The sequence below is a fragment of the Lissotriton vulgaris genome, unplaced genomic scaffold (assembly GCF_964263255.1).
Source record: "Lissotriton vulgaris unplaced genomic scaffold, aLisVul1.2 SCAFFOLD_898, whole genome shotgun sequence".
NCBI classification, from domain to species: domain Eukaryota; kingdom Metazoa; phylum Chordata; class Amphibia; order Caudata; family Salamandridae; genus Lissotriton; species Lissotriton vulgaris.
The window spans coordinates 94,874-122,509 of NW_028241847.1; the positions used below are offsets into that span (position 1 = coordinate 94,874).

At 45.7% G+C, this 27,636-nt stretch overlaps 1 protein-coding gene across 2 annotated transcripts in view; it reads right to left on the minus strand.

Annotated features, from left to right (window-relative positions):
* Positions 1 to 877: 877 nt before the first annotated feature.
* LOC147669874 (tumor protein p53-inducible nuclear protein 2-like) overlaps positions 878 to 27,636 on the minus strand; it is an 81,590-nt gene continuing 54,831 nt past the window's right edge. Inside the window, exon 4 of one of the 2 annotated variants that reach the window (XM_086948185.1) lies at positions 878 to 3,918. In XM_086948185.1, coding sequence (XP_086804311.1) covers positions 3,669 to 3,918 — 250 coding nt within the window. In that variant the 3' untranslated portion in view covers positions 878 to 3,668. The remainder of the gene's footprint in view (positions 3,919 to 27,636) is intronic. The other variant, XM_086948184.1, reaches the window with a different exon arrangement.

Here is a 27,636-nt window from a genome sequence, read left to right on the forward strand (position 1 = left end):
CGCGCAATTTCCTGTCTGTAACACCTCCTTGTGCACATTGTGTTTTGAATACTCTTCCTTTTCAGCCATCTTTGGTTCCCACCTTTCCTCCAACATCGTTCCACCTTCTACACATTCGTCTCCCACCATCTACCACATACATATGCCTTCTGCTGTATCAGCACTCCTCCTTCAAAGCACGTTGGGACGTTTTAATGGTCCCCTAACACTGCACTTAAGTCAAAAGCTGAGGAAAATAACTTCCTGGGACAATTAAAGCTCAGCAATATCAAACTAAAAATACTGCCCAATTAAACAACACAGATGGATTGGGTTGCAAGAGTGAAAACTGTGGCGTTGATGAGGAGACGGATTTCAGTCTTCAAGTGGGATGGATGCAGCAGAAGAAATGAAGGAAAGAAACAAAGACTGCCATGAAGAGTCAGAAGAGAGACTATCCTCAGCCTGAAGGACCCTGTGAGAATCGAGTGTGAAAAACGACCCCAGAGCAGCTATAGCTACCTATTCCCAATTATTGTAATTGAATGGTGTCAGTCTGGGGCCGTAGGTCAAGATAATTATATCATATCTGGCAAAGGGCCAACACGTAACTCGATCCTACGGGCCACCTGTACTTGTGGGATAGGACAGGTAATTTATTTTAGACCAACTAGGCTCTGTGCGCTCTTTCAGTCACTTCCAGCAACGCCTGTATGATGATACACACTCCCATCATGCACTCTGCCTTGCAGGTAGTCACCCTCGCTACTGAATATTCATTTTGGGTAGCTTTGAAATGCTAGGCAAGTGCTTGTTACTTCTTGGTCAGCCAGCCTCCACTCACAACCCTTTCCCTCACATTACTGCTTTCCGACATTTAACCCGTACGTCACGTAAATTATTTTTGGCAATAAATATACTTTATTACATATAAATAAATAAAAACAGCTGAGGTTGATTAATCTCTAGAAAATAAATTAAATGAACCAAGCTGATAATGTTGGTGTGGGAGATCACAACAGAGGCAAGAGCGCGTACGTGTGCCTGTGGGGGTGGCGGTGGTAGGGTACTCGGGCCAGGATTTGGCTTGACTGCCAAGTGACAGGCGCTCTTTGTTACTTGGCGGCGACGTCTCCACGGGATTTCTTCAACTCGGAAATTAACGTGGTACTCTCACTGTACGAGTGGGTAGTGAGTGTGTGGGTGTATGCCCTCTATGGGACTTCTGAAAAGAATTACGCAATTAGCCTGTTCTTGCTGCAGCAGTCCTACCCACTTCAGAAAGGAGCCCCCCTCCCAACCAAATGTGAAACAGGCACCCCATTGATTTTTCTACAGTTACCTCTTTAACTCCAGATGTGAAGCAAGTATGCATCTAGAAGGCCCTACTTATCCTGCCTACCGACTGCTGGATACTACGCAGGGCTTAGCTTTCTCCTTCAGTAGGAAGGGTGACCGCTATTTGTAGACTACTAAGGGCTGGCCTCGGAGGAGGACATAACAACTAATCAGGAGTTTGACTGAAGACTGCTTGTAGTTATTCCTTGAACCACATCAAACAAGCATTTGCAATGCAATAGGTCTCGCATTTATGAGAGTTTGAGCTATTGGCATTGTAAATGACAATGCCTTTTATTAATGTGTTGTGTTTAAAACAAATAAATTAGCGGCATTGTCATTTACAATGCCAATAGCTTAAACTCTCACAAATGCGAGACCTATTGCATTGCAAATGCGTGCTATAAAAATAAAAAAAGTGTTAGGAGAGAGCGTGTCCTTCCTACACAACAGGCAGGACAAAGCTACTTGAGAAAATAGTGCTTGGAGACTGTAATTAAAGCCTACCGAGCAACAACCCACGCAACAGGGGGTGTCATTATGAGAGGTTACAAAATTAGACAAGGCGGTACTAAGGAGGGACTACTAAGCCTATTGATCAATGAACAGCCACAGTTTAAAGTGGGCAATGACACAAACCAATGAAAAATGTGGCGGAGCTTAAAGTCCCTACCTCAATACAGAATGCCTCACAGAGCAGCGCATGAGCTGCCCCGGCTCGACCTAAAAAGGAACAACTAGTTCAGGCCCTGAAGCCAAGAAAGCCAGGGGGGATACCAGACACTAAAAATAGGGAAAGTCGGTCAGAGGTATCACAGGGTGCTACATAAGGTGTGAACAGTCCTGGATTCTGGTAATCGTATTCAGCATTTATAGTGTGGGTAAGAAATATTCTAACTATAAAAATACAAAATAACATCTGGATGGACAGCTCATACTGGGAATCACTGTGCCCTTTCAACAGTTCCAGTGAGTACTGCTGCTTCCCTGGAAGCCTCCCTATCTGCAGCCAGATGTTGCCACCCTCCAACTATGTATGGATGGATATCTACTGCTCATATAATACACCAAGATAAACCTCCCACCACTACATAACTGAAGATTTATATAAAGCAAGTTATCTGCCTATGCTAGAAGACACTCTCAAATTTTGTCAAGACACCAGTTTAGGGCATAAAATGGGCAGCATGAACTAGCCACCTCATTCTACAAGTCTTTCAACAGGACAGGTGTTGGCTATCCATGTGCCTGAAAGAAACTGGGTAAAAGCAAAGACCCACACCTTGTTTTTCTAACTGTAGAATGACCAGATGGAATATCCTATTTTGAGTTCAGGGTTGGACAGGACTTATGGTCCTACCTGTTGGATAGCTTAATTTGTTAATGGACCTGTTGGAAACTCTGTGTGTGACCTGTTGACCAAAGGTCAGAATCTCATTAGGCCTGACTCAACATTTCATCCTTCTGAGGTTGATAAAATGAGAACTGGAAGTGAATAATAATTCGGTTATAAACGTCGTATATAAATCAGACATCTTAGAAGGGATTGTTCATTAAAAGATTCACCACTATTATTAGTATTTAAAGAGTCACTCTGGGGGGGATCTCTGATCTAAATAAGTGTTTCTTCACCAGAGACCGAACCTCTCTGTAGTGTTACTGTGGCATCACAGATGTACTTCCCATGATGTTCCATAACGCAGTTCCGAGTAGCAAACTGCTCTCACTTTCAATGCTAGCTTATATGGAAGATAACCAATGAGGTGTTGTTTTGTGAGCAGATCTTGCCACAAAGTCGGCCATCTCGCCATACTGCTCAGCATGCCACACTACAAGCCACTTCTGGTGATCAAATCCACCCAAATGGATCATGGGGCTTGAAATTAGAACAACAGTTAACAGAATGGACGGGAAGGTGGATTTTAGGAACTAGTAGTAGACTGAGATGGTGAACACACTACATTCCGCACTGCAGCTGGGGGGTAATCTGTTTTGGAGTTCCGAACAAAGCACATCATACAGCAGGTTGCAAGTTCAGTTTCTACATTTACCAATGAACTCCGACTGCAAACCTGAGCCAGGGTGTTACAAACAAAAGTGAAAAGTTAGAAAGAGTTAAAACAGGGAGGCATAGTGTTGATGGGCCGCCATCTGAGACCAGAAAAGCACCATTTTCTGCGGCCCAGCACAGCTGTTTTTTACAAATACATCAAAACAAAAAAGGGGTGTTCTCAGAAAGGGAAATGACTAGTGGGAGGGGGAAAGACTAAAGAACCACTACCCCAAAGAGGGGCGGGTAGTGGTGCTCCAAATGCGGTTAATGCCCCTTTTGTAAACTCCCTGAAGCAGGGCTAGTAGTTGTAGACGCGCTGGCTGGGCTGGTAGACAAAGTTGCTGAAGTGCTTAGCCCGCCGCGAATGCACTTCCCTGGTGAGATTCTGTCGCTGCATGGCCTTGCGTGACAGCTTGTGTCGTTCCACTCGTTCCTTCGCCCTCTGGATCCGACAGACCTGGCTCACCTTCTCAAGGATGGCAGCTTTGGTGGCAATAGATGTGGGGTGGTGGGTAGCACGGCGCTCCACCCTGCTCCTGGAGGCAGGCCTGGAAAAATCACAAAGCAAAACAAGACAACTAGTCAGTTAAGGCTATAATATAAGGAGGCTAAGAGAATAAGACTTGGACCGTGACTTCACGGGGGGGGGGGGGGGGGGGGGAATATGTACTATGCATGCAGCGTGGTCAGACTGTACTTCGGTTAGCAGATGAGGAGGGCAATACTTAAATTGTACAGGTGGGAAACACTGGCACTTATTTAAGGGGATATGATCTAGATTATTGTGGTCCCTCAAACTGCAGGCAGCCTCATTTAAAATTCTGAAGACTGCCTGTCTCTCTGAGCCTAGGCATTCATGAAACTCATCACGTCTTCATGCTGCTCCAACTAGATTCATAGGCCAGCCTACTGTGCTGTCTGCTGCACTCATAGGCATGTCAAACTATTTGTTTTGAGATTAACTATCTACCAACGAGGCACCAGGGAGTCTTCATGCAAACAAGCATTGGCAACGCCAATAGGTCTCGCCTGTGTGATCTATTGGGGTTGCCAAAAGTTTTTTTAGCCACGATGCCCAGTATCCGCAATGCTGTGCAGCCATTAATGTTTAAAAGAAAAACACACACAAAAGCCTTTGCCGCTGCACCTGTTTCATTTTGTAGGCGTGCACACCACACATGCCTGTGCCTGCATAATGACACATGTGCGTCCACCCCACCCCTTTTAGTTGCAGATCTGATTTGGATTGGCATCTAAAAAGGAAATAAACAGTGGAAACGTTTTTTTTTAAGTCAGCGTGGAGAGGGGAAACAACACAGGGGTGGTGGAGTGCTCAGAAAAGCAACATGGAGGAGGGTGAGAGTGAACAGCAAAGCAACGCAGGGAGGTAGGGGGGAGTGGAATAAGCACAGAAAGGGTGGGGGCCCAACAGCAAAACAACTGGTGGGGGGAGGGAGGAGGGCTAGAAGGGACATGAAAGCAACAAGGGAATTTGGAGAAATAAACACTGAAGGCATGAATGGCAGGTAGCAATGGGGAGAAGCACACGGGTGAGTGCAAGATGGAAGACCGCAGGGAGAACTAGTCAGGCAAATGAGAGCAACATGGAATGCGGGGAGAGAGATGTACACAAGGGAGATGGCACATAAAAATGCGCTCTAGTAGAGTGCTTCACGTACACAAAATAGTGCTTGCTAAAGTAAGCAGTGGAAACAGCAATGAAAGTCAATCAAAGAGACTGTAAAGAGGCGATGTACCATGGTAGGGACAAACACAAGATTGACAAGCTGGCACAAGAATAAGAAGCAGGCAAGTGAGAGTGACAAGGCAATCCAACCAATGGTAAGCAATGGGTGGGCTCCAAGCCCCGCTATGTTCTTGGTAAGACACAATAAGCCTTGCAGCAGACAGTGCATGCGCTGTCTAGCAGGCTCGACCTAAAAAGGAGGTGTCTTCACCACCTTCCTTTGAATACCTGCTTGACGTGGACTATGGCTGCCTGCCCCCAAATGCTGCACAGCTCTTTATTATACCAGTTTCTTTAAAACACAAAAGCAGCACAAAAACATCCAGTCACCCTCAGATCAGTGGTAGCCAAAAAAGCGCCACAGAAGCTGAAGTGATCTCTACCGTTGTAGGGGGAGACTGTGACAATGCATGTTGTGTACAGTGTACAGACAACCCCGAACAGGCACATGCTTTATTTCACTGAGCCGCCTTTTTATTCATTATCACACTGCAAGCAGCTTCAAATAATGGAGTTGACGATGTGCAATGTACAAAATTCCACGTGTTGGGTTTAAAAAAACAGAATGCTACTCCATGTATAATTAGTCTAGTCCACATATGCAGTACATAGACAGCTGACTTACCTCCTAGTTCACTAATGGCATTAAGCCTCTGCATGTTAAACAAATACGTTTTTTTTTCATTTTAAAGAGATTTTTCTCAAATGTGTTAGTTGCATGATTTCTATGGCAACTGTTTTCAGGATGTGGCTTGTGCGCTGGCTCTTCGAGTCAATCTAAACCCTTGGCTCGCCTCTGGCTCTCCCAGTGCATTTGTTGGGTTGCCCACTCCGAGGCTCTGCAGTCTGCTCAGTAGTCACTGCACATTGCTCACCACCCAGTACACACTGCTTATAAGTCATTGTGCAACACATTCTGCTGGGTGAGCCTCATGCATCACTCATTGATCAGTGTACATTACTTTGAAAGCACCCACTGGAGCAGCATGCTCAATGTACATTATAAGTTGCGTAGTGTAAACTCACACCACCACATGCTCAGTGATCACTGTGCACTGTTTACTGCATATTACTAACTTCTCACTTTGCACCCTAACCACTTTCTGTGCATTGTTCATTGGGCACTTTAAGATGCTTATTGTACACCACTAATTACTGCACACCAATACAGCCATGGAAGCGTCAATGTTGCAAGCAATGAGTGTCTAGCCCAGGAGTGGCCCAAATCGTGTAGCTCTGCTCTACCCATACGATGCATCTCTGTTCTGCCCACCTGAGGTGTCTCTGCTCTGTCCCCAACCGATCTCTGTCCTATCTGTATTCTACGTCTCAGACCACACTGGTGTGACCCCCACCTTCTGCGTGAACTGTCTTGTCCCCGCATCTGCCAATGTCAGTCATTTGTCTGAAGGCGAGAAAACCATCTATCCTACAGCTAGACTACCACTGCCGGTCCCAAAGGAGGAACATCACGAGGCGACAGGGAAATCCTGGAGCTAACTGCGCTGGCTTGTGCATGGTCAATCAATGTGTTCCCTTCCAGCACTCACTGTGACAGAAGAGCGCAGTGAGTGCTCTCACAGCAGAGTAGAGTAGAGTGAGTGACACCACAGCAAAGCGACTGCTGACACAACCTGGTTGTCAGAGTAAAAACGGTGGCTGCATATGATGATACACCACTTTTTTTGTTAGTTTAAAATACAACAAAGTAAGTGCTGGCTACCACAGCGTTTAAAGTAATCCTCACCAGTGGTGATAGCAGACGTCCGCCTCCTAAAATAAGTTTTGGGCACTGGCATTCTTTATTTATTTGCTTGCACGTATTAAGCACTGGTACAGGGACATTAGGGCTGTCGTGAATGAGCTGCTTTCCTTTAACATGAGTTCTGCTGCTTGGGAGCATTCATAGCTTCATATGCTTGCATATCCCGCCACCAAGTGGCCAGAAACTGAATTGTTACTATAAAGAAAATTGATAATATCCTGTGGATCTTTTACTGGGTACCATTCGCCCCTAATTGATAGACACAAATCCCGAAAATCCCTTTAAGTATCGCCGTTTATTTACTACGATTCAGGAAATATTGTGGTACTTACGTAAGAAAATGAAGGCTAGCTACACTGAAAATGCCTGTCCTTTGCTTTCATAATGCAATCTCCTAACTGCACTTTGTCAGAGAAGTATGCATTTTTAGGTGTATGCAGGTACTATAATATGTTTTTGATATTTCCGAATCTATTTTTCTTACGGTTTGTAAGGGTGTAAATTAACCTTCATAACATCGACCCATTTATTTAGATTACCACTATATTGTACAGGTACGTTATTCTACCATTATATTATTATCCTTCATATCATTCCTTTCTCTTACATTAAGGGGCCGATTCCGATTCGGTAAAATCGAGTCCGAAAGGGTGTTTTTTCCATACAATTCGTACCCAGAAGAGTACCCGTACGTACAATGTAGTACGAAGTGTACTCAATGCAGTTCTCCGTATGAATCGTACAAAAGACCGTACGATTCAAGAAACCGTACGGATCGCACTCTGAGCACGCAGTACGCAATGTTCGTATGGATCGAGGCAGCTTTTTACAAACCAGCAAGTACGATTCGTCAGTACGACACTCCGTACGACTCTTTCTCTACAGGACATTAAAACATCCGTAAAAGCACATTTCCACTCTAACGTGTGGAACGGACTCCCCGGGGTACGCGAGTGCACCCCATGATCACAGGGTACTGTGCAAACTGGTACGGTGCGTCGAGGTACGGTACAATCGGGGTACGGTACATCGGGGTAGGTCACATCGGGGTACGGTACATGGGTGTACGTAGTGTAGGTGTACGGTGTGTAGGTGTACGGTGCGTAGGGGTGCAGAGCATAGGGGTACGGTGTGTACCCCCATGATCGCAGGGGTACGGTGCGTATGTGTATGTGTGGTTCTCCGTACGAATTGCTCATTTGCTGCTTTCCGTACGAATCGCGTACTCGATGCCTGGTCCGGATCGTATTTGGCGGGTTGTACGGCATGTTTACAAATCGTACGGTTCACACCCCGAGTACGTATCGTATGGAGCTTCGCTTGTTTTTTCGTAAGGTTCGTAAACATTCGGACGCATTGTTTGGAAACGGATCGTACTACGCAATTCGGATGGCTTTGTACGATTCGTACGGAAACGGCTACAAATACGAATCGTAGGACGGTTTTCTTACCAGAATCGGAATTGACCCCTAAGGTAGCTTTTACTTCATAATCTTTCATCTTATTTATAATACTTTTAATATCATTATTTTCTTGGGTAACCTATTATTATATATTTATAAAACATATCCCTGTAAGTTTATATGCCCTCTACTTTAAATTATAGGAAATTTGTTATTACATATTTTACTTTACAATTTGTTAAATACCCTTGCTCTCCTATTTCTGTATGAATATATTTATTGGCCCAGTTCTAGTATCATAACTACATATTAACCTACATTTAACTGACCCTATCCTGCTATGGTGATATTGGGGTATCCTATGTAGTGGCGAAGTTGATATAGTACTGGCAATATTACTGCATATCGTACTAGTTATGCAATATAAGTCTGAAATACCCCTATGACTTCCAGAGTGCAACGTCCGTTATGGGCAGGGCGAGTAAGCAGCAAATAGCATGTGCTAAATACAATAGAGCCACCCAATAATCCCCTCGGGACTGGGTATAATCAATCACAAAATCATATTGTCCCTAGAGGAAACATTTCACAACAATTGTTATTTAAATTGACGTCACAATAGTGATCATTAATATGTTCATACAGGGAGTTCCTTCAAAAATACCACAGTTTATATAAAAGGTTATTGTATTCAACACAGCTTTTCGGTGTAAATTATAGCCTGGCAACGGACATACTACTGGAATTCTCTAGTCAATTATCCGTAGTATACAAAACACCTTTTGCTCAGAGTACATATGGAAAATCAAAACACCATATTAGTAGAAATTAAACAAAACATTTCATACAATTTGCGTACTGTACAATCAACATATAAGCAAAACGGTGTTAAGCGTTGACGTTTCGCTTCCCCGTTGGTCTAAAAGATCCTCGGGACCATCGTCAGGACGGTATTGTTGCACATCTAAATCTAATACAATAAAAATATGTACTTCTCATCCCTGTATTTACAAGAGGTATCGTCTGCTCAACACATAAAGCAACAATAGTGATCCACACCCATGGTGTCAGCCCAAACACTAAAAGACTAAAAAACATGCCACCACACATATGTGCAACGTCTGTGCGATACTAAAATCTAAATCAACAACACTGAACTGATAAGCCAGAAGGTGCAAGACAAACTCACTTCTCAAATTACTTCCAAAGAAAGTCACAAGGGAGACTTCTCCTCTATGGATAAACACAAAATAGAGAAGTCTCCCTTGTGACTTTCTTTGGAAGTACTTTGAGAAGTGAGTTTGTCTTGCACCTTCTGGCTTCTTAGTTCAGTGTTGGTGATTTAGGGCTGGACTGTTCCCATGAGGCACAGGGTCAAGACTGATTTGCATATGGCCATGTCTGAACTGGGGTGGTGTGGTGAGCAAAATAACGATGTATTAAACCCAGATCTGTGACTGGGGTGAATGTTTTGCCATTGTGCAACATTCCGTCCATCAATTGTTGTTTTTGCATTTGTCACCCCGAGTGGGACGGGTATGCTCAGACGTGAGTCCCGTGCTCTCCATGCCACTGGAATCAAGCTACCCTGGCTGATGACGGCTGATAGCTAGAAACCTGTCCTAGGATGCTTGATTCTGGTCCAAGGAAGACATGGCTTGGCAGTTCGGGCTGGACTGTTCCCATGAGGCACAGGGTCAAGACTGATTTGCATATACCCATGTCTGAACTGGGGTGGTGTGGTGAACAAAATAACGATGGATTAAACCCAGATCTGTGATTGGCGGTGAATGTTTTGCCATTGTGCAACATTCTGTCCATCAGTTGTTGTTTTTGCACTAATACAAGAATGACACAAATTGAAAAGCCCTCCTTGAAAATGATCTATGAATCTATCAAGCAACTGCAAGAGAAGACTCAAATGGATGGGAAGAAGAATCGATTAGCAAAAAAAAAAATTCAGGGTGCCACTAGAAAAATGGCTAAAGCCTGTACGGATATAAACTCGAGACTGACACTGGTGGAAGAGCGAACCAGTACACTAGAGGATGGCTTGACTAGAACTCAGGCACAGACTGAATCACAGGCAGCCCAGTTTTCAGACCTTCAATGGAAGATGGAAGATTTTGAGAACTAGCAAAGGCGGAATAACATGGTTACTTGGCATAGAAGAAGGAATAGATGGAAACAATATATGGGCCTATGTACTGAAGCTAATGAAGGGCGCCTTCTTGGAACTCCAGCACTGGAACTGGGAGGTAGTGTTACAGCAGGTTAATCGCTTCCCTTTGATTTTATAGAGACCAATGTAGCCTAGTAGAGAAGGTAATGCAACGCCAAGGGCAATATTAATCTACTTCGGGAATTTGCTGCTTCGGGAGGAAGTGTATGCAAAGGCCCGCCAGAATGCCAGATGGACTTTAAAAAATCAGTCCTTCTTTGCAAAACCACATTTTTGCCACGTTACATTAGAATGGCAATGGAAGTTAAGACAATTGATTCAGCCTTGTCAAGCCTTAGGGGCACAAGCTTTTTTGACCCCCAGCTCGATTGAAGATTATACACAAGAACACTACAAGAGTCTTCACTTCAGTAATCCAAGCTCAAGAGTATATTGAAAAACTAAAATCTTAATGGCAAGGACCGATTTTCATTGATTTGTCCAGATAGGTTGAAGTAACTAAGATTTCGTTTTTTTACTCATCTTTTTCTTAGTTCTTCTTTTTGGGGGCTTTCTTTTTTTCTCTGTTTCAAATGGTGGCTGATGTGGAAGGAACTTTGTGATGCATTATATTGTTGGTAGAGTCTAACCAGGGATAGCACTTTTAGGGGTTAAAATAGCATCTAAGCGGGGGAAAAACAAAGGCGGAAGTTTGCGGGCTGGCAGGAAGGGGGTGATTCTCAGACTACATTACAGAGACCATTGGTCTGCTTGTCTCACCATGTAGGTGGAGGGTGGGGGGAAGGGGTGGGCCTCGAGGGCAGGAAGGGGCAGGAGGTGGCAGGGGGAAATTCACCAGGGGGGTGAGGCTGGGGTATAAAAATTAAGAGCACCATTGGGTAACGAAATCAGGGAGAGGTGTCAAAAAAAAATAAAAAGGAGTAATGTGGGAACAGGATGGCAATATATACTTTATATGTGGGTAGCAATGATAAATATTTGTGGGTTGAATAATGCTGTAAAACAAAGGACAGTTAAGGAACAACTTAAGATGTTGCATGCAGATATAATTTGTTTGCAGGAAACACACATAGAGGGGACACGGAAAAACATCCTAGAGCAGCTGGAATTTCAACTGATTGCATATACTAAGGACCAGAACGCGAGGGGTGGCGATATTGGTACAGAAGGGGAGGATTGTGTTTAAAGCTTGTTCAACTGATAAACTAGGTCGATGGGCAATTGTTGAAGGCCAAGTGCAGGGATTTAATTTTACATTATGCTCAATATATGGGTCGACAGGGGATGATCCCGAAGTATAGGAGTACCTTAAATTCTGAATTGACCAAGTGGCCTCTACCAATCATTGTTTGTGGCGATCTTAATATAAATGGCATGGCTGGCTATGGAAGGGGAACCCCCGTAATTATAACGGTCAGAAAAAAAAGTACATAAGGCCCTCATTCAAATGATCGAAGATAATGGGCTTATTGATGCCTGGGAGCAACTTAAACCACAGGATGGGGGTAGTACATATTATTCGGAACCGTACAGGGCTGTAGCACGATTAGATTACTTCCTGGTCTCATCCTGTTTGATTCAGAAATCTCCCCGGGCCATGTCCGTCCACAGTCCCTTGGTTCTGGAGGTTCAAAACTTTGTGTGTGTGTGTGGGGGGGAGGGGAATCTGTGTGCATTTGGGCGGGCCTTGCTGCAAGATCCGAATTATGTTCAACATATGAATAAGTGGCTTGGGGTTTCCTAGAGGACAACAGGGGTAGTGCTAGATATGGGATAGTATGGGATTCCCTTAAGGTCGGGATCAGAGGGGAAACCCTGAGTTACTCTCTGAACCGGAATAAAAAAAATCAAGCAAGATCTAAAGAAGTTGTATAGTACAATGTCAGATATAGAAGAAGAATTGGTTAGAGCCGTTGCCAATGGCTTGAACAAAGAAGAGATGCTCCAGAAATTGGCAAAAGCAAAGGCGGCATAAGGAGAAATCATGGCAGCAAGAGCAGTGGAAATATTTCTGGCCTGGAGACAATCTTGTTATGAATATAGTGAACAAATGGGGCACATGCTTGCAACTAGAACAAGATAGAACACTACTGGGGAGATATTTTGGAGATTTAAAATCAAATGGGGGAAGTAGCTGCAGCACCTAGGGAAATACGAGTGGCATTTCAAAGGTACTACGAGAATCCATACGGGGAAGAATAGGCATACGGAGATGAAGAACATAAAGGAATATTTAGCATCAATCGCTGCTGAGGCATTCTCACATGAAAATTCATAAGTTCTGGAGGGCATATTATCAGATGAGGAAATTCAAAAAGCCATCAGTGAACTCCCATCTGGCAAAGCTGTAGGCCCTGACCAAATCCCGTTAGAATTTTATAAAGTGTTTTTTCCAATTTTGGGGGATGATTTAGGATTTGTAATGCATCAAGCACAGAGAGGTGAAGCACCTCCAGAGTCATGGGCAGAAGCTAATATGGTTATCTTTCTAAAGAAGGGAAAGCCCCCTAATGAGCCCGGATCTTATAGACCACTTAGTCTAATGAATAGTGATGTAAAACATTTTTCAAAAATCCAATCCATGATAGGGAAGGTGATTTCACCCCGTTAGCACGGATTCATCCAGGTAGAGGTGCAACCGAACATATTCGCAGAGTTATCACTATGTTTGATGGCATCTCTGCCTCACGGGATCCTATGGCGCTTATCCTACTAGATGCAGAGAAGGTGTTCGATAGGGTTTCGTGGGGGTATCTCTGGCTGTACTGGAGAATGTGGGGGTTGGAAAAGGGTGTATTAAAACCATACAGACGTTATATAGAACCCCTAAAATTCGACTCTGGCTAATGGGTGGGAAGAGCGATCCGATTTCATTCACAGTGGGACGAGACGGGGTGCCCATGCACTCCCCTCCTATTTGCATTCTATATGGATCCTTTAATTGGGAAAATTTAAGCAAATAAGGGAATCCTTCCCATATGATTAAATGGATTTGAAACTAAAATTTTAGGATACGCAGGCGATTTAGCAGTAACTGCTGCAAATCCAAGGGTGGCCTTAATGGAACTGGAGCATGAGGCTGAACGCTTTGAGGGTATCTCAGGGTATAGGATTACCCGAGAAAAAACGCAAATAGTAGTTAATAGTAGGTTGTCTCTGTCGGATCCACTGGTGACGGAGTCCGCCACATACCTTGGGATCATCATAACCTCAGATCTAGGTAAAGTAGTAGAAAAAAATCTTGTCCCTGTGATCCAAAAGTCCAAAAGAGATTTTGACAGATTTGAAAATCTGCATCTTTCAATTGTTGGACGATGTAATATCAGTAAAATTATATTTCTTCCAAAAATACTGAATTTATTCAGGACAATACCCTTAAAATGTTAGAACCATTGGTATAAGGAATGGGAGAGGTTGATTACTCGATTTGTATGGGCACAGGGTAAGACCAGAAGAGCTTTTAGATATATGTCCCTGCCTAGGGAAAGGGGAGGTTGGGCGCTCCCGGATTTAAAAATGTATTATTGGGCCATGGCAATTCAATACTTCCGAGGGTTATTGGGCAGGAAGGTTATGGATCAGTGGAGGAATTATGCTCCTCCAGATGTATATGAACTATTGCTAGAGATAGAGGCTCCCAAATGGCTTCTGAGATTTATCGAAGCTAGCTACTACAAAAGAGTGAAATTTAAAACCCTTGGTGCAGCAGCAGCGGCTGTTTGGACTGGTGTTAGTAATAAATTGGGGCTAGGGAGAATGAATTTCTACACTGCTTTATTCGGAAATCCGTCGCTCCCCGGGGTATTTCATGATGGGGTTATGCTGGGCTGGGACGCTCTGGGGATAAAGAAGATGGTATTATCTCATTTGAGAAAACTCAAATCCTCTTCAATCTAGATCGCAGGGAATTTTTCAAATACCTCCAGATTCGATCCTCCATCACAGAGAAGAAAGGGGGAGGGAAAGCTTTTCTAAAGATCCAGTTATGGAAGCTGTTAGGAACCCTGATGGGTGTACTATCACCCAGATTTATGCCGGACTGAGCCAACTATTGGGTAACCACCTAGACAAGCATTGTGAGAAATGGCAGCGGAAACTGAATATTGAAGGGGATGAATTTATACTGTCACTCAAGCTCGGTTACATTGTTTTGAGGGTGGCTAACCTTCAAGCACAACACTTTAAAACAATCTTCTCACTCTATTATTCTCCAGCTTAGATTGCTCAATGGGGAGGGACGGATGGTATTCGTTGCCCCGCTGTAAGGGTGATGATGCAGATATAGTTCATGTTTGCCTTCTGTCCGATGTTGGACCCACAGAGGAATTTCAGGGGCAAACTTTCATGATCCAAGTAAAGCTTGCAGCTAAGTTGATGGTATTAGGTGTGGCTCGGAATGGAACACCGTTGGTTTAGCGTGAATTTGTATTTCTACCCATGGCTGTGGTTATAATTTTATAGCAACCGCTTGGGTGGATCCTAAACCCCCCACATTTCAACAATGGCCTACACGACTCTTAGCTATGTATAATCTGGAAAAGGGTCTATATGAGAGGAAAGGGTGGAAGGCTTGGAAACTAGGAAATCTTATTTGGGCTCATAATCGATTGGAAAACTAGAATCAAACTCACTCTAGGCACAACGTAATGATCAAAGGCCTTTGAGGTAAAAAAAATGTTTTCTTCTTTTTTCATTATGTCCTGTTATACTATATAAGCTATCCATACTGTTCTGTACTTATCTGTCAATTATTGTTTCTGTTTAACCACTTCCATGCTAGTGACAAGGTCAACTCGTCATGGGCTTTACCTGCCCTGTGCTTATGACGAGTTGACCTTGTCACAAACAATGGTAATCCTGAGAAGCAGCGCCGGGGGGGAAAACCCTTAGCAGCCAAGGTGTTAAGAACGCTTCTTTTTTTGTATTTATCTATTTATGGATACTTTTTTATAAATGTACCCTACGATGGTGAAATTAAAAAAAAAAAGAACATTTCCTTCGTGATTTTTCTCAATAATAGCAGGAAGGAGTCGTTTCTTACCTGTAACTCCAGTTCTGTAGTAGGGGTATCTCTGTTATGGTCATAATCCAGTGAATAGTCCCCGCCTATGTGCGTGGACCCCGGAGCAATCAAAAATAATCTCTTAAGCTGTCTTCTTTGCAGTCCTGCATAGACACTTAAGAGAAAATCAAGACAAATAATGCAGCCTAACACTTACAAGGCTACAATGGCCACTACTTCACCTAAACAGTGAAAAGGATAGCCACAAATGTCAAATTTTACACAATTTACCAAGTTTCCCTCATAGAGAAAAACTCCCCTTCAACAAAATCCTTGAAATGATAGAGAGGAAGGGTTGGACAGACAAGCCCTCATAGGCTGCCATTATGTGTCTGGAAAAGGGATACCGTGCCTTTAAGGAACTCTCCAGAGACCCTCGGTATCCCAGGATGCACAGCCAAAGTCCTTTTACTTTCAGTTCTTTTTGAAGGTGTATAAAGCAAAGCCTGTAGCATACATTACAGTACCATTTTCTTCACCAGAGAGGAGGGCGGGCGCTTATGACTATAACAGAGAAACCCCTCCTTCAGAAATGGAGTTACAGGTAAGAAACTACTCCTTCTGTAGTAGGGGATCTCTGTGTATAGTCAAAATCCAGTGAATAGAATGGCAAGCCCATCCCAACAAACCAACCCGGTGGTGGAGAAAAAACAGACAATACCTCTACTGTGCAAACAGATTTCTCAACGAAGCCTGCCCAACCTGAGCATCTGCCCTGGCATAAGAGTCCAGACTGTAATGCTTAGCAAAGGTATGGACCGACTTCCAAGTGGCAGCTCTGCAGATCTCTGCAATGGGAACATTACGAAGCAAAGCTGTTGTAGCTGCTTTGCCTCTGGTAGAATGAGCCTTAGGCTTACCCCTTAAGGTTTTGTTAGCTTTCTGATAACACAACTGGATACAGGACACAATTCATCTAGAAATGGACTGTTTCGATGTGGCAAGACCAGTCCTGACCGACCCATAATTGACAAACAATTGGTCTGACCTACGAATGTCCTTGGTCTTATCCAAGCAAAATTTCAACACTCTTCTGACATCCAGGGAATGAAGAGACCTCTCAGCTGGAGTGGAAGGGTTTTGAAAAAATGTAGGCAAAGTTATAGTCTGATTAACATGAAAATCAGAAATCACCTTAGGAAGGAACTTAGGGTGAGTACGCATCAAAACCTTAGCAGCATGAAATACAGTATAAGGTTCCTGGCAACACAATGCCTGAATTTCACTCACCCTGCGGGCAGATGTAATGGCCACAAGGAAGGCCGCCTTCCATGACAAGTGCTGCAGAGAAGCCTTATGGATAGGTTCAAAAGGCTCCTTCATCAACCTGGACAGCACCACATTCAGCTCCCATGAAGGCGAAGTACGCCGAACAGGAGGAAACACTTTCTTCAATCCTTCCAAAAAATCTTTTATCACAGGAATCTGGAAGGAGGATGTTTGTGAAGGGCATTTCCTATACGCAGTCAACGCTGCGAGGTGAACCTTAATAGAATGAAAATTAAGGCCAGATTGATCCAAATGCAAGAGGTATGGAAGGATGACATCTTCCTTGCAGGTCGTCGGATCATAATTCTTGGAGGTGCACCAGATGCAGAACCTCTTCCACTTGTAGGCATAGGAAGTCCTAGTGGAAGGGCGCTTAGCCTCCCTTAGTATGTCCATGCAATCGACAGGCAGATTCAGGTGTCCATACTGCACTATCTCAGGAGCCATGCCGCTAAACTCAACGAGGAGAAGTTGGGATGCACCATCTGCCCCCCGAACTTCGTGAGAAGGTCCGGCCGACACGGCAGCCGCAGGTGGGGTAGGAGAGACCTGTGAAGCAGGTCCGTGAACCACCACTGTCGGGGCCATTCCGGAGCAACGAGGATCATCCGTGCTTTGGACTGAGATAGCTTGATGAGCACCACCGGAATCAGGGGAATGGGTGGAAAAGCGTACAGAAAGCTGTTCGACCAGCTGATCCATAGTGTGTTCACCAGAGTCCCCAGTTGGTAATACCTGGAGGCGAAGTCTCTGCATTTTCTGTTTTCGGCGGTGGCGAACAGATCTACGTCTGGAGTGCCCCACCTGTCGAAGATGTCTCTTAGCACCTCGTCGTTTAGAACTCACTTGTGGTTTTCTTGCACCAACCTGCTGAGTGTGTCCGCCTGAGCGTTCTGCACACCTGGCAGATGGGTAGCCGTTATCATCAGTCATCTGGCTAGCAGCCAGTGCCAGATCGCCTGCGCTTCCTGTGACAGTGTGCGTGATCTCGAGCCCCCCTGCTTGTTGAGGTAATACATTGTGGTCGTATTGTCCGTCCGCACAAGGAAGGAGCTGGTCTGGAAGAACGGATGAAAGGCCTTCAGTGCCAAGTGAACAGCTCTGAGTTCCAGGAAATTGATGTGATACGTAGATTCCGCCGGGGACCACGTTCCCTGGATCTGTCGATGATCAGAATGCGCTCCCAGCCATGGAGAGAGGCATCCGTGACGACAGTCTGAATAGGAATGTCCTTGTGAAATGGGACCCCTTTGAGGAGATTCTCTGCTGAGCGCCACCATCTCAGGGACTGTTGAGCGTGAAGGGACAGCCGGATCCTGTCGTCCCAGCTCCCCCACTTCTGGTCCCACTGATCCTCCAGACATTCCTGCAGCGGCCTCATATGAAGGCGTGCGTGTGGCGTGAGGAAGATGCAAGAGGCCATTGACCCCAGTAGAGAAGACACCGTCCTCACTGTCGTAGATGGAACAGCTATGAGAGCCTGAGCCTTCCGAAGGATCGATAAGCGTCGCTCTTCCGAAGGAGACACGCTTGCTTGCTGAAAGAGTATCGATGGAGGTTCCCAAGTATTGTAGGCACTGGACAGGAGTCGGGACAGACTTGGACATATTGATATTCAACCCCAGCTGGGTCAACAGAACGGCCGTCCTGTTGAAGTGCATTTGCGCTTCCTGGAAGGTGGAGGCTTTGATCAACCAGTCGTCCAGGTACGGGTAGACAACACCTTGTTCTTTCTCAGGTGCGATGCCACCACTGCCATGCAATTTGAAAAGGTCCTGGGTGCAGACTTCAGTCCAAACGGTAGTACGGTGTACTGATAGTGATTTGTGCCAACCAGAAATCGCAGGAACTTCCGATGTTTCCGTGCAATGGGCACATGGAAGTACGCATCTTGCAGATCTATTGAGCAAAGCCAGTCTCCTCTCTGCAGCTGAGGGTAAATCTGGTGCAGAGACAGCATGCAAAACTTCTCCCTGCGAATCCATTTGCTTGCTTGTCGCAAATCCAGAATGGGCCTGAACTTGTCCTTGTCCTTCTTGCGCACCAGGAAGAACAGTGAGTAAAGACCCTTTCCCCTTTGAGACAAAGGGACGTCTTCTATCGCCCTTTTTCTTAACAGGGTATCGGCCTCCGCTTGGAGCTCGAGCAGCTGGAACTGCGAGCAAACAGGTGGAATCGCCGGAGGAGGTCTGACGAAACGAAAACCTTACCTGCATCACGCCGCAGCTCGCCAGGACACTCAGCCCACGCCGCCACCGCCGAGAGTCACTTTCTCTGCAGTCTGGTCGCGCCGCCGCTCCGGGACTACGATTCCCGGCAGCCTACGCGGCGGCGCGCGTAGTGACACCGCGAGGGCGCCAGGGGAGGCGCACAAAAGCACCGAAGGGCCGGCGGAGCCTTGGGAAACCGAAAACCTTACCTGCATCACGCCGCAGCTCGCCAGGACACTCAGCCCACGCCGCCACCGCCGAGAGTCACTTTCTCTGCAGTCTGGTCGCGCCGCCGCTCCGGGACTACGATTCCCGGCAGCCTACGCGGCGGCGCGCGTAGTGACACCGCGAGGGCGCCAGGGGAGGCGCACAAAAGCGCCGAAGGGCCAGCTACGCGGGACGCCCGGGGCGAAGCCCGGGCAAAGGGCGGGCCGTCTGAGGCCGTCCGAGGTCGGACAAGGTTGGGTTGGGCCAGGAACTCTGCCCAAACACCCACAGGCCAACAGACGATCATTGACCTGCTAAGCCATCGACTGCCAGGTAAAACGTTATTTAATCATTCAAGCTTTACGTCTTGTTATTGAATCAAAGCCATCTGCACACATGCCTGGTATGCCTGGTAAAAAGTTAACACCTGCAACCAATACCATGGAGAACTACTTAGTCCAGGTAGTGGCGAAAATCAATAGCGATAGAAGGTCCTCATTGGGTTTGGACTCATCTACACAATCTCCATTAGTAGACAAAGAGACAGAGGACTCTTTTGACCTGATAAACACCAGCCTCTCTGGAGCGGCACATGCTTCCGCACAGGACACTGTTATCATTCAACCCAGTGGCACAGTGGCCAGCACTGAAGACAATAGCGATAATGATGTAGTGACTTTGAGCCCTATGATCTGTGAGCCCATTACCCATTCCACTGTTCCAATTCCAGCACCGAGGGTTACAGGGGCTAAAAGAAAAGCTATACAAAAACGGCCGGGGTTAAGGTCAGCTAAAAATAAAACTGCAACACCACCAAGGAAAATCTCTGATGAGGAGGATGATTCTTTGGGGGAAACATATGTGACCTTCTCTAATATTCAATTTCAGAAATTTTGCACTCTGATGGACATAAAAATCAAAGGGATAGTTAAACCTTTGATAAGCAAAATTGATAAGTTATCCGCTGAGGTGACTAAATTGGAAGGTCTCCTTGGTAAAACTCTGGGTGAAGTGGGGAAACTCCCTGAAGTCATCACGTCCAATGTACAACCTTTGGTTAATGACATTCTAGCAATTAAATTGCCACCCACTGTTGCCCCAAACCCCCCAGTGGCTCCTCTGATAAACCTACCGGAAAATAGCTCTGGTGTTGCACCCTCCGCCCATTTTATTGGTGAACCTAATACCTCGAAAGGGTCATTTGAGCTGGTGGTGGAAGCCTCGCCATTAGTTCTTGTACTAGTAAACGTGCCCCCTCTGGCTTCCGGTGAAGTTGAAACAACAACATCGCTTCTAAACAAATCTCTATCTTGGTTAACCAACAACATGGCCATATCTCCATGGGGGAAACAGCAACTGGCCGAGGAACTGGTAAATGCAAGAAGAGTGGAGTGGATTGGGAACAGGGAAAAAAAGTTCAAGGGTGATTGCGTTGTGCTTAATCTCTCTGACCCTGATGTATTACCAAACATACTGCCTAACATTTTTCCACCACAGAGACGATCTACTTCTATTGTACCATTGACTCTTGACTTCTTTTACCCTCGGAAAGGCAGAGGCCCCAATCCAAGTACCTTAAGAACAAAATGGAACGTTGTAACCAAAAGGGGTAGTAAGAATTTTGGTTCCGTTGAGTGGAGTCTAGGTTTGGAAAACAGATTTTCTGCTCTTTCCAATCTAGATGCTTGCGATTGACAAATAACTAATTGTATGCCTCAGCTGCAAATACCCCCAGCCATGTGTGCAACAGGGGGGCACAATCGAGTTATGGGCTCACTAAACGAGTTATGTAATCCAGATGTTTCAGTAGGATTAACATATACAATAGTAGAAGACAATGTTAATGTGGATGTAAATTTGAATGGGCCTGATCACAGTTCTGAAATATGTGTGGAGCATGCCTTTGGGAACCTTCTATCTTGGAATGTAGCAGGGCTATGTTCCAAGATGGACTGTGGAGAATGGTTTGAATTCGTTAGCAAGTATGACGTCTGCATTTTTCAAGAAACATGGGCCTGTGATCCTGTTTTTGCTTTGGGGTATTTGAATTATTATGTACCGGCTATCAAAGGTCCCAAAGGGAGACCAATGGGAGGTCTCACTATATGGGTCCGTCAGTCCCTGAAGATCTTAGTAAAAAATCTAGAGCTAAATCACAAAGATATCCAGCTCATTAGACTCGAGAGGGACTCTTCCACCTCCATTGACATCTATAATTTATATGCTAGAGGGGGAAATGCTGGTAAATCAGCGGTTTTATCGTCTCTGTACAGTTACCTAGATATTCACTCTTCTGGGAATAACATCATATTGGCAGGAGACCTAAACCGTACTTTTGAACCTCTTGATACCGGTGAGGCTTTTTTAGGTGCGGAGGAAGACAAGATTTGGGAAATCCCTGCACTTGACTTAACCCCAATAACTCGCTGGACCGAGGATATCCTAAGCCTGAATGCTATGTGCCTTGAATACGGGTTAAGGGCCCTGAATGGTCGTACTAAGTCAGACAGAGTATCAGCCATGACTTTTGATAATGGAAGATCTAAGAGTCGTATCGACTATGTTATATGCAGTATGACCCTATGGTCATCCATTATTGATATGGAGGTTAAGGAAAGGCTTGAGAGTGACCACAATCCTCTTTGCGTTCTCCATAAATGGTGGCTGTCTGATGTAATTGCCCCTAGTACTTCTATTGACCCCTTACCCCCGCTGATTGTACCTACAAATGATTTACGCAGGCTGAGGTGGACTAGTGTTAAAACAGATCAGCTGGTTCTGGAAAAAATAAGCATGGCAACGGATAAGGCTATCATGGCCCTTGAGGGTGAAACTGGGCTTCTTCCTAGTAAAACTACTGTCACCAAGGTCCATGAAGTTCTCTTTAATGAAATCAAAGGCCATTTTCTGAAACCGGCAAATAAAAAGATCCATGCCCACAGACCAGCACGATGGTACAATCATGAATGTAGGATGGCAAGAACCTCCTTGGGTGATGCTATTAAAAACAAGAATTTAGAGGCACTTAGATCTGTCAGGAAGCATTACAAACAGTGTATAGCAACAGCGAAAAAAGATTGGGATGAGGCACACTGGAACAATCTAAAAAATGCAAGTGATCGTAAGGACTCCAGGTTATTTTGGCATATAGTCAAATGGGGACACGACAGGATAGAAGAAGCAAGCACTAATAATGTCCCCCAGGATGCTTGGGTTAAGTTTTTTAGTGAACAGTATGCTTCTAGAGATCAGGCAGTGGATAGAAGGTGCATGCACTGTTTACCAACTGAGGATGACCTCTTCACTCAGAATGAAATAGTCACTGCCTTAAAAACTGTTCGAAGTGGGCGGGCTCCTGGTATTGACGGGGTGCCGGCAGACGTTTTCCTGAATGACACTGATAGATGGTGCAAATATATCTATCTGTTGATAAATTTGATTACCAGGGGGGCTGATATTCCAGTGACCTGGAGGGGTGCTGTAATCATCCCTATATACAAGAAAGGAGATCGGGCACAGCCCGGTAACTATCGCCCCATTAGTTTAATAGACACCATCCAGAAAATAGTGGGGCGAGTAATTGTTAATAGGTTGCTCGATTGGGTTGATGAACACAACATTTTATCCCCCTTTCAGGCCGGATTTCGCAGGGCAACCAGCACTGTGGATCAAGTCTTCCGTTTCCAACTGATACAGTGGAAGACCGTGGTGCTAGGCGGAGGCAGCCTGTATGCAGCATTTGTTGATCTGCGGGCTGCCTTCGACCTGGTACCGAGGGCGAAACTGTGGGAAGTGCTTGAGACACTAGGGGTCCCTGGGGATCTGTTGATTTTAATTATGCGACTGCATGAGGGCAACTATGCCAAAATACGATGGGGAGGATATGGGAACGACACTGCCGAATTTCCTGTTGAGCGCGGGGTTCGGCAAGGATGTTCAATGGCCCCCACCTTGTTTACCCTTTTTATTAATGGGATCGTTTCCCGCATGCAATCTCGGGCCGTGGATGCCCCTTCTCTCGCTGGGGAGAAAGTCCCCATTTTAATGTTCGCCGATGACACTTTAATTTTATCAAAACCCCCAGTGGTTTACAAAAAGCATTGGCAATATTTGATGAGTTCTGTATCGACCACGGTCTTGAGGTGAATGCGTCCAAGACAAAACTCATGGCTTTTAACCCTCATAGAAATTTTAAATCAAATATTACCATGAGTGGCCGCATTCTTGAAGTTGTAAAATCCTTCACCTATTTGGGGATCCTGATCTCCAATGACAATAAGTGGCAGCAACACCTTAATATTGCTACATTAAGGCACAAGCAGCTATCCGGCACTATAATTAAGGAGCATAGGAAGTCAATGACAAAACCTATTAAACCGCCCCTGATAATATATGAGGCAAAAGCAATTGGGTCTGCTTTGTATGGTGCGGAGTTATGGGGGTACGAAAACCTCCACAAACTCCAACTATCTGAAAATAAATTTCTGAGGTCGTTGACGGGTACCCCACAGAGTAGCCCATTATTGCCCCTGCGTTACGAGTTAGGTAGAAGAGAACTTACGGAAAAGGCCAAACTGCGCCCGATATTATTCTGGCGTAGACTTTGGACAACACCAGAGCTCTCTCATTACGCGGAAGGGTTCTCTGATGTCATCAAAGCTGACCATTACAATAAAATCAGATGGTTTAAAACACTAAAGATTGCACTATCTAGGAAACATTGTCTATTTCTGCGGCTGGCCTTCCTTCTTCCGCTTGGCAGGGCGCCGTCTTGGCCGAGTTTCCATCTCTGCCGGCCTCTGCCTCCTTAGCACTCATGGGCAATTTAAAATCGGGGTCGCCACTTGACCCATGCCCAGCTAAGCTCTTGGGTAAGTTGGCGGCGGTGGTTAACCCACTGGCGAACCCTCTTCTCAATCTCTCGTTGAGTCAGGGAGTGGTTCCGCCAGGATGGAAGCAGGCGATGGTCATCCCGCTGCTAAAAAAACCGGGGCTCGACCCGAAGGTCCCAGCCAATCATAGACCGATTTCGCTGTTGCCGGCCCTCGTTAAAATCCTGGAGAAGCACGTCCAGTCGGTGCTCTCCAATTTCCTGGAGTCTCATGAGATCTTGCACGACTCCCAGTCTGGCTTCCGCACTAATCGTAGTACCGAAACCGCGCTCCTTGAGGTTTCTGAAACCATCAAGGGAGTGCTGGATACCGGGGGCAAAGTCATGCTGGTGTTGTTGGACTTGTCGGCGGCTTTTGACACCGTCCCCCATGATGGCCTTCTCGCAAGACTCTATGAGATTGGCCTGCGGGGGACGGTGCTCAAATGGTTTTCATCCTTTCTGGCCGACCGCCGGCAAACGATCTGGACGCCGCCTGACACCGCTGTGATGCCGCCATTGGGAGTCGGGGTCCCTCCGGGCTCTATTTTGAGCCCGACCCTTTTCAATATCTTTCTGTCCCCCTTGGCGGCGGTCGTGGAGTCTTTCGGTGTCCGGATCGTGTCATATGCCGACGACACCCAGCTCCTCTTCTCTTGCGAGAGAGGGGCTGACTTTGACGGGGAGAGTATCCGGAGTTGCCTTGGGGCTGTGTTTTCATGGTTCCAACTGCACAGCCTCAAGTGCAACTCCGATAAGTCCGAGGTACTCTTTTTCGGGTGCGATGCGGAGCCTAGCTGGCAGGCCTGGTGGCCCATGGACATGTTCCCTCCGTCCGGTTCTTCCCCAGTGGCTAAGAACTTGGGGGTTAAGATGGATGGGGGACTGTCAATGAAGGCCCAGATTTTTGGGGTGACCGGCACCTGCTTCGGCCTATTAAAAATGCTGCGGAGGTTCCTGCCTCTTTTGTCGGAGGAGCATAGGAGGCTGACAGTGCAGGCCCTGATAGGCTCCAGGTTGGATTATGCCAACATTCTTTACCTGGGCCTACCTGAGTACCTGCTGCAGCGGCTTCAGGTCGCGCAGAATGCGGCGGCCAGGGCCATTTTTGGTCTAAACAGACGCGCCAGTGCCTCTGGGTTAATTAGGACTTTACATTGGCTACCGATCCGTAAACGGATCGTTTTTAAGGCCATGATATTGGCCTATAAGGCACTTCATGCAGTAGGAGCTAAACATCTCCAAAAGAGAGTGGTCTTTTACCATCCGGGCCGCTCTCTGCGGTCTGAATCGCTGTTTTTGGCGGCCGTTCCGCGTATTAAGAGAGCTCGCTTGGGCGGCCGCTCTTTCAGTCTGCTAGCCCCACAGATGTGGAACGTGCTGCCACTCTCACTTCGGGGAGCGACTAGTCTTTTAGACTTTAGGAGAGGTCTTAAAACCTGGCTGTTCACCCAGTAGGCCTCACTAGCTGCGCTTTCTTGTTTTGTGTGTGTGGTGTCTTTTTGTGTTCTTTTTAATTGCGTTATGTTATTCTGAATCTGTTCCCCTTACCCAAAGCGCCGGGACACTCTTTTTGAGTAGCCGTTGCGCTATATTAAAAACATAAATAACATAACATAACATAACATAACTATTTAATTTAGGACTACATGCCTTATGGACAGATCCTGCTGGGGCTCTATTTCCCTCTAAGACTGTTTTAAAAGACATATTCTGGGAACACGTTGCTAATAGGAGCTTGCTTAATACCAACAGCGGGACCATGACCACTGGCTACCTAGAAGCTAAAATGTTCCCCATTTATGAAAAGTATTGGGACTACATAATGAACCCCCTGGACAGGAAATTGTTATTTCAAATGAGGGTAGGTTCGCTCCCCCTCCGTAACTTAACAGCTAAATGGAAATCAGGGGGGGTAGTACTATGTCCAGCCTGTGGGGTAGGAAAAGAAACCCTAGGTCATTTCCTGTTTTGTTGCCCAGTATATTCTGCCCCAAGGCAAGCCTGGTTGGCTCCTATGTGTAGGAATTTAGGTACAAAAAGTAGTATGGTGGCACTGCGCATAGTAAAATCTACTACTGAAGAATGGATCAATATTGCAATTGCAAAGTACCTGGGATGGGCGTGGGTTTTAAGGCAGAGACTGTTGGTAAGTTAAATACTGCCATCAAGTCGATCAGAGACTGCTAGACATTTGTCTATTCTCTGTAACTGCTTAGTAAATAGCCAGAGACTGCTAAACTAATGTTTATTCTCTGTAAATTTTTTAGTTGACCAGAGACTGCTAGACTTTTGTCTATTCTCTGTTTATACAATGTGTCATTGGCTTGAACGTTGATTTTTAATGTAATGAATTCTCTTTTAATGTAATGATTTTCTGGGGATATTTACAATGTGATTATGAATATCACCCCTCTGGTCTCTTTTTTCTGACGGTAATGATTTTTGCACCAGTACATATGACGTGTCATTGTTTTTAATTTTTTAAAAAATGTGCATTGTTTTTAAATTGTTAAAATGTGCATGTGCTTGTTTGATTGAGTATGTAAATTTAATTGGTTTTTTAATTATATGTTTGTTTGTCTTGCTTTTATGAGTAATACTCGAATAAAGCACCTTTTGAATTGAATTGTATCCACTGCAAACAATATTCAGAACCCACTTGTCCTGAGTAATTGTTCTCCACTCTGCCAAGTAATTCTGTATGCTTCCCCCCACCGGAACGGGTAACGGAAGAGGGGGAAGTAGCACCTCAGGGCTTCTACCTGGCCGGGCCCCTGTTCGCCGAGGAGGACTGCTGTCCACCTCTGCCCCTCTGCCGCTTCTGGAATGGCTGCCGCTGGTACTGCTGCGGTTGTTGCTGTTGACCAGCTTAATAACCCTGCCCTCGTCTTTGAGAACCATACCGCCTCTGGAATGGACGGAAGGACTTCCTCTGCTCTTTTGGTTTCTCCAAACCAACGGCTTTCAGTGTCTCTACCTCTGCCTTCATGCGAGCCATCACCTTGTCCGCATGTGACCCAAAGAGAGTCGATCCAGAAAATGGTAAATTAGCGACTCTCTGTTGCACCTCCGGTTTGAGAGATGTAAGGCGCAACCAGGAATGGCGTCGTAGATTGATGCCATGGCAGTAACCATGAGCCGCCAGGAGAGAGACATCCGCCGCAGAGCTTATGACCTGATTAGAGACCATCATGCCCTCATTCAAAATCTCCTGAAAATCTTCCCTCCTATCCCTCGGAAGCAGTTCCAGGAATTGCTGCAGGGACTCCCACAAGGAGCGGTCGTAGCGACCCAAGAGCGCCGAGACACTCGCCGCTTTCATTGAGGTGGCCGCCGTCCCGCAGACTTTTCGTCCAGCTGAGTCCATCTGACGGCTTTCTTTATCCGGAGGCACCATAGAATACGGGGCAGTCGCATGCTGCTTCTTGGCCACAGTTAAAATAACTGAATCCGGTACCGGATCTGATCTCAGGAACGCCGGATCGGAATCCGGGGGCCTGTACTTCTTCTGCAGCCGGGACGGAGCTGACTTTACTGAGGCCGGAGTC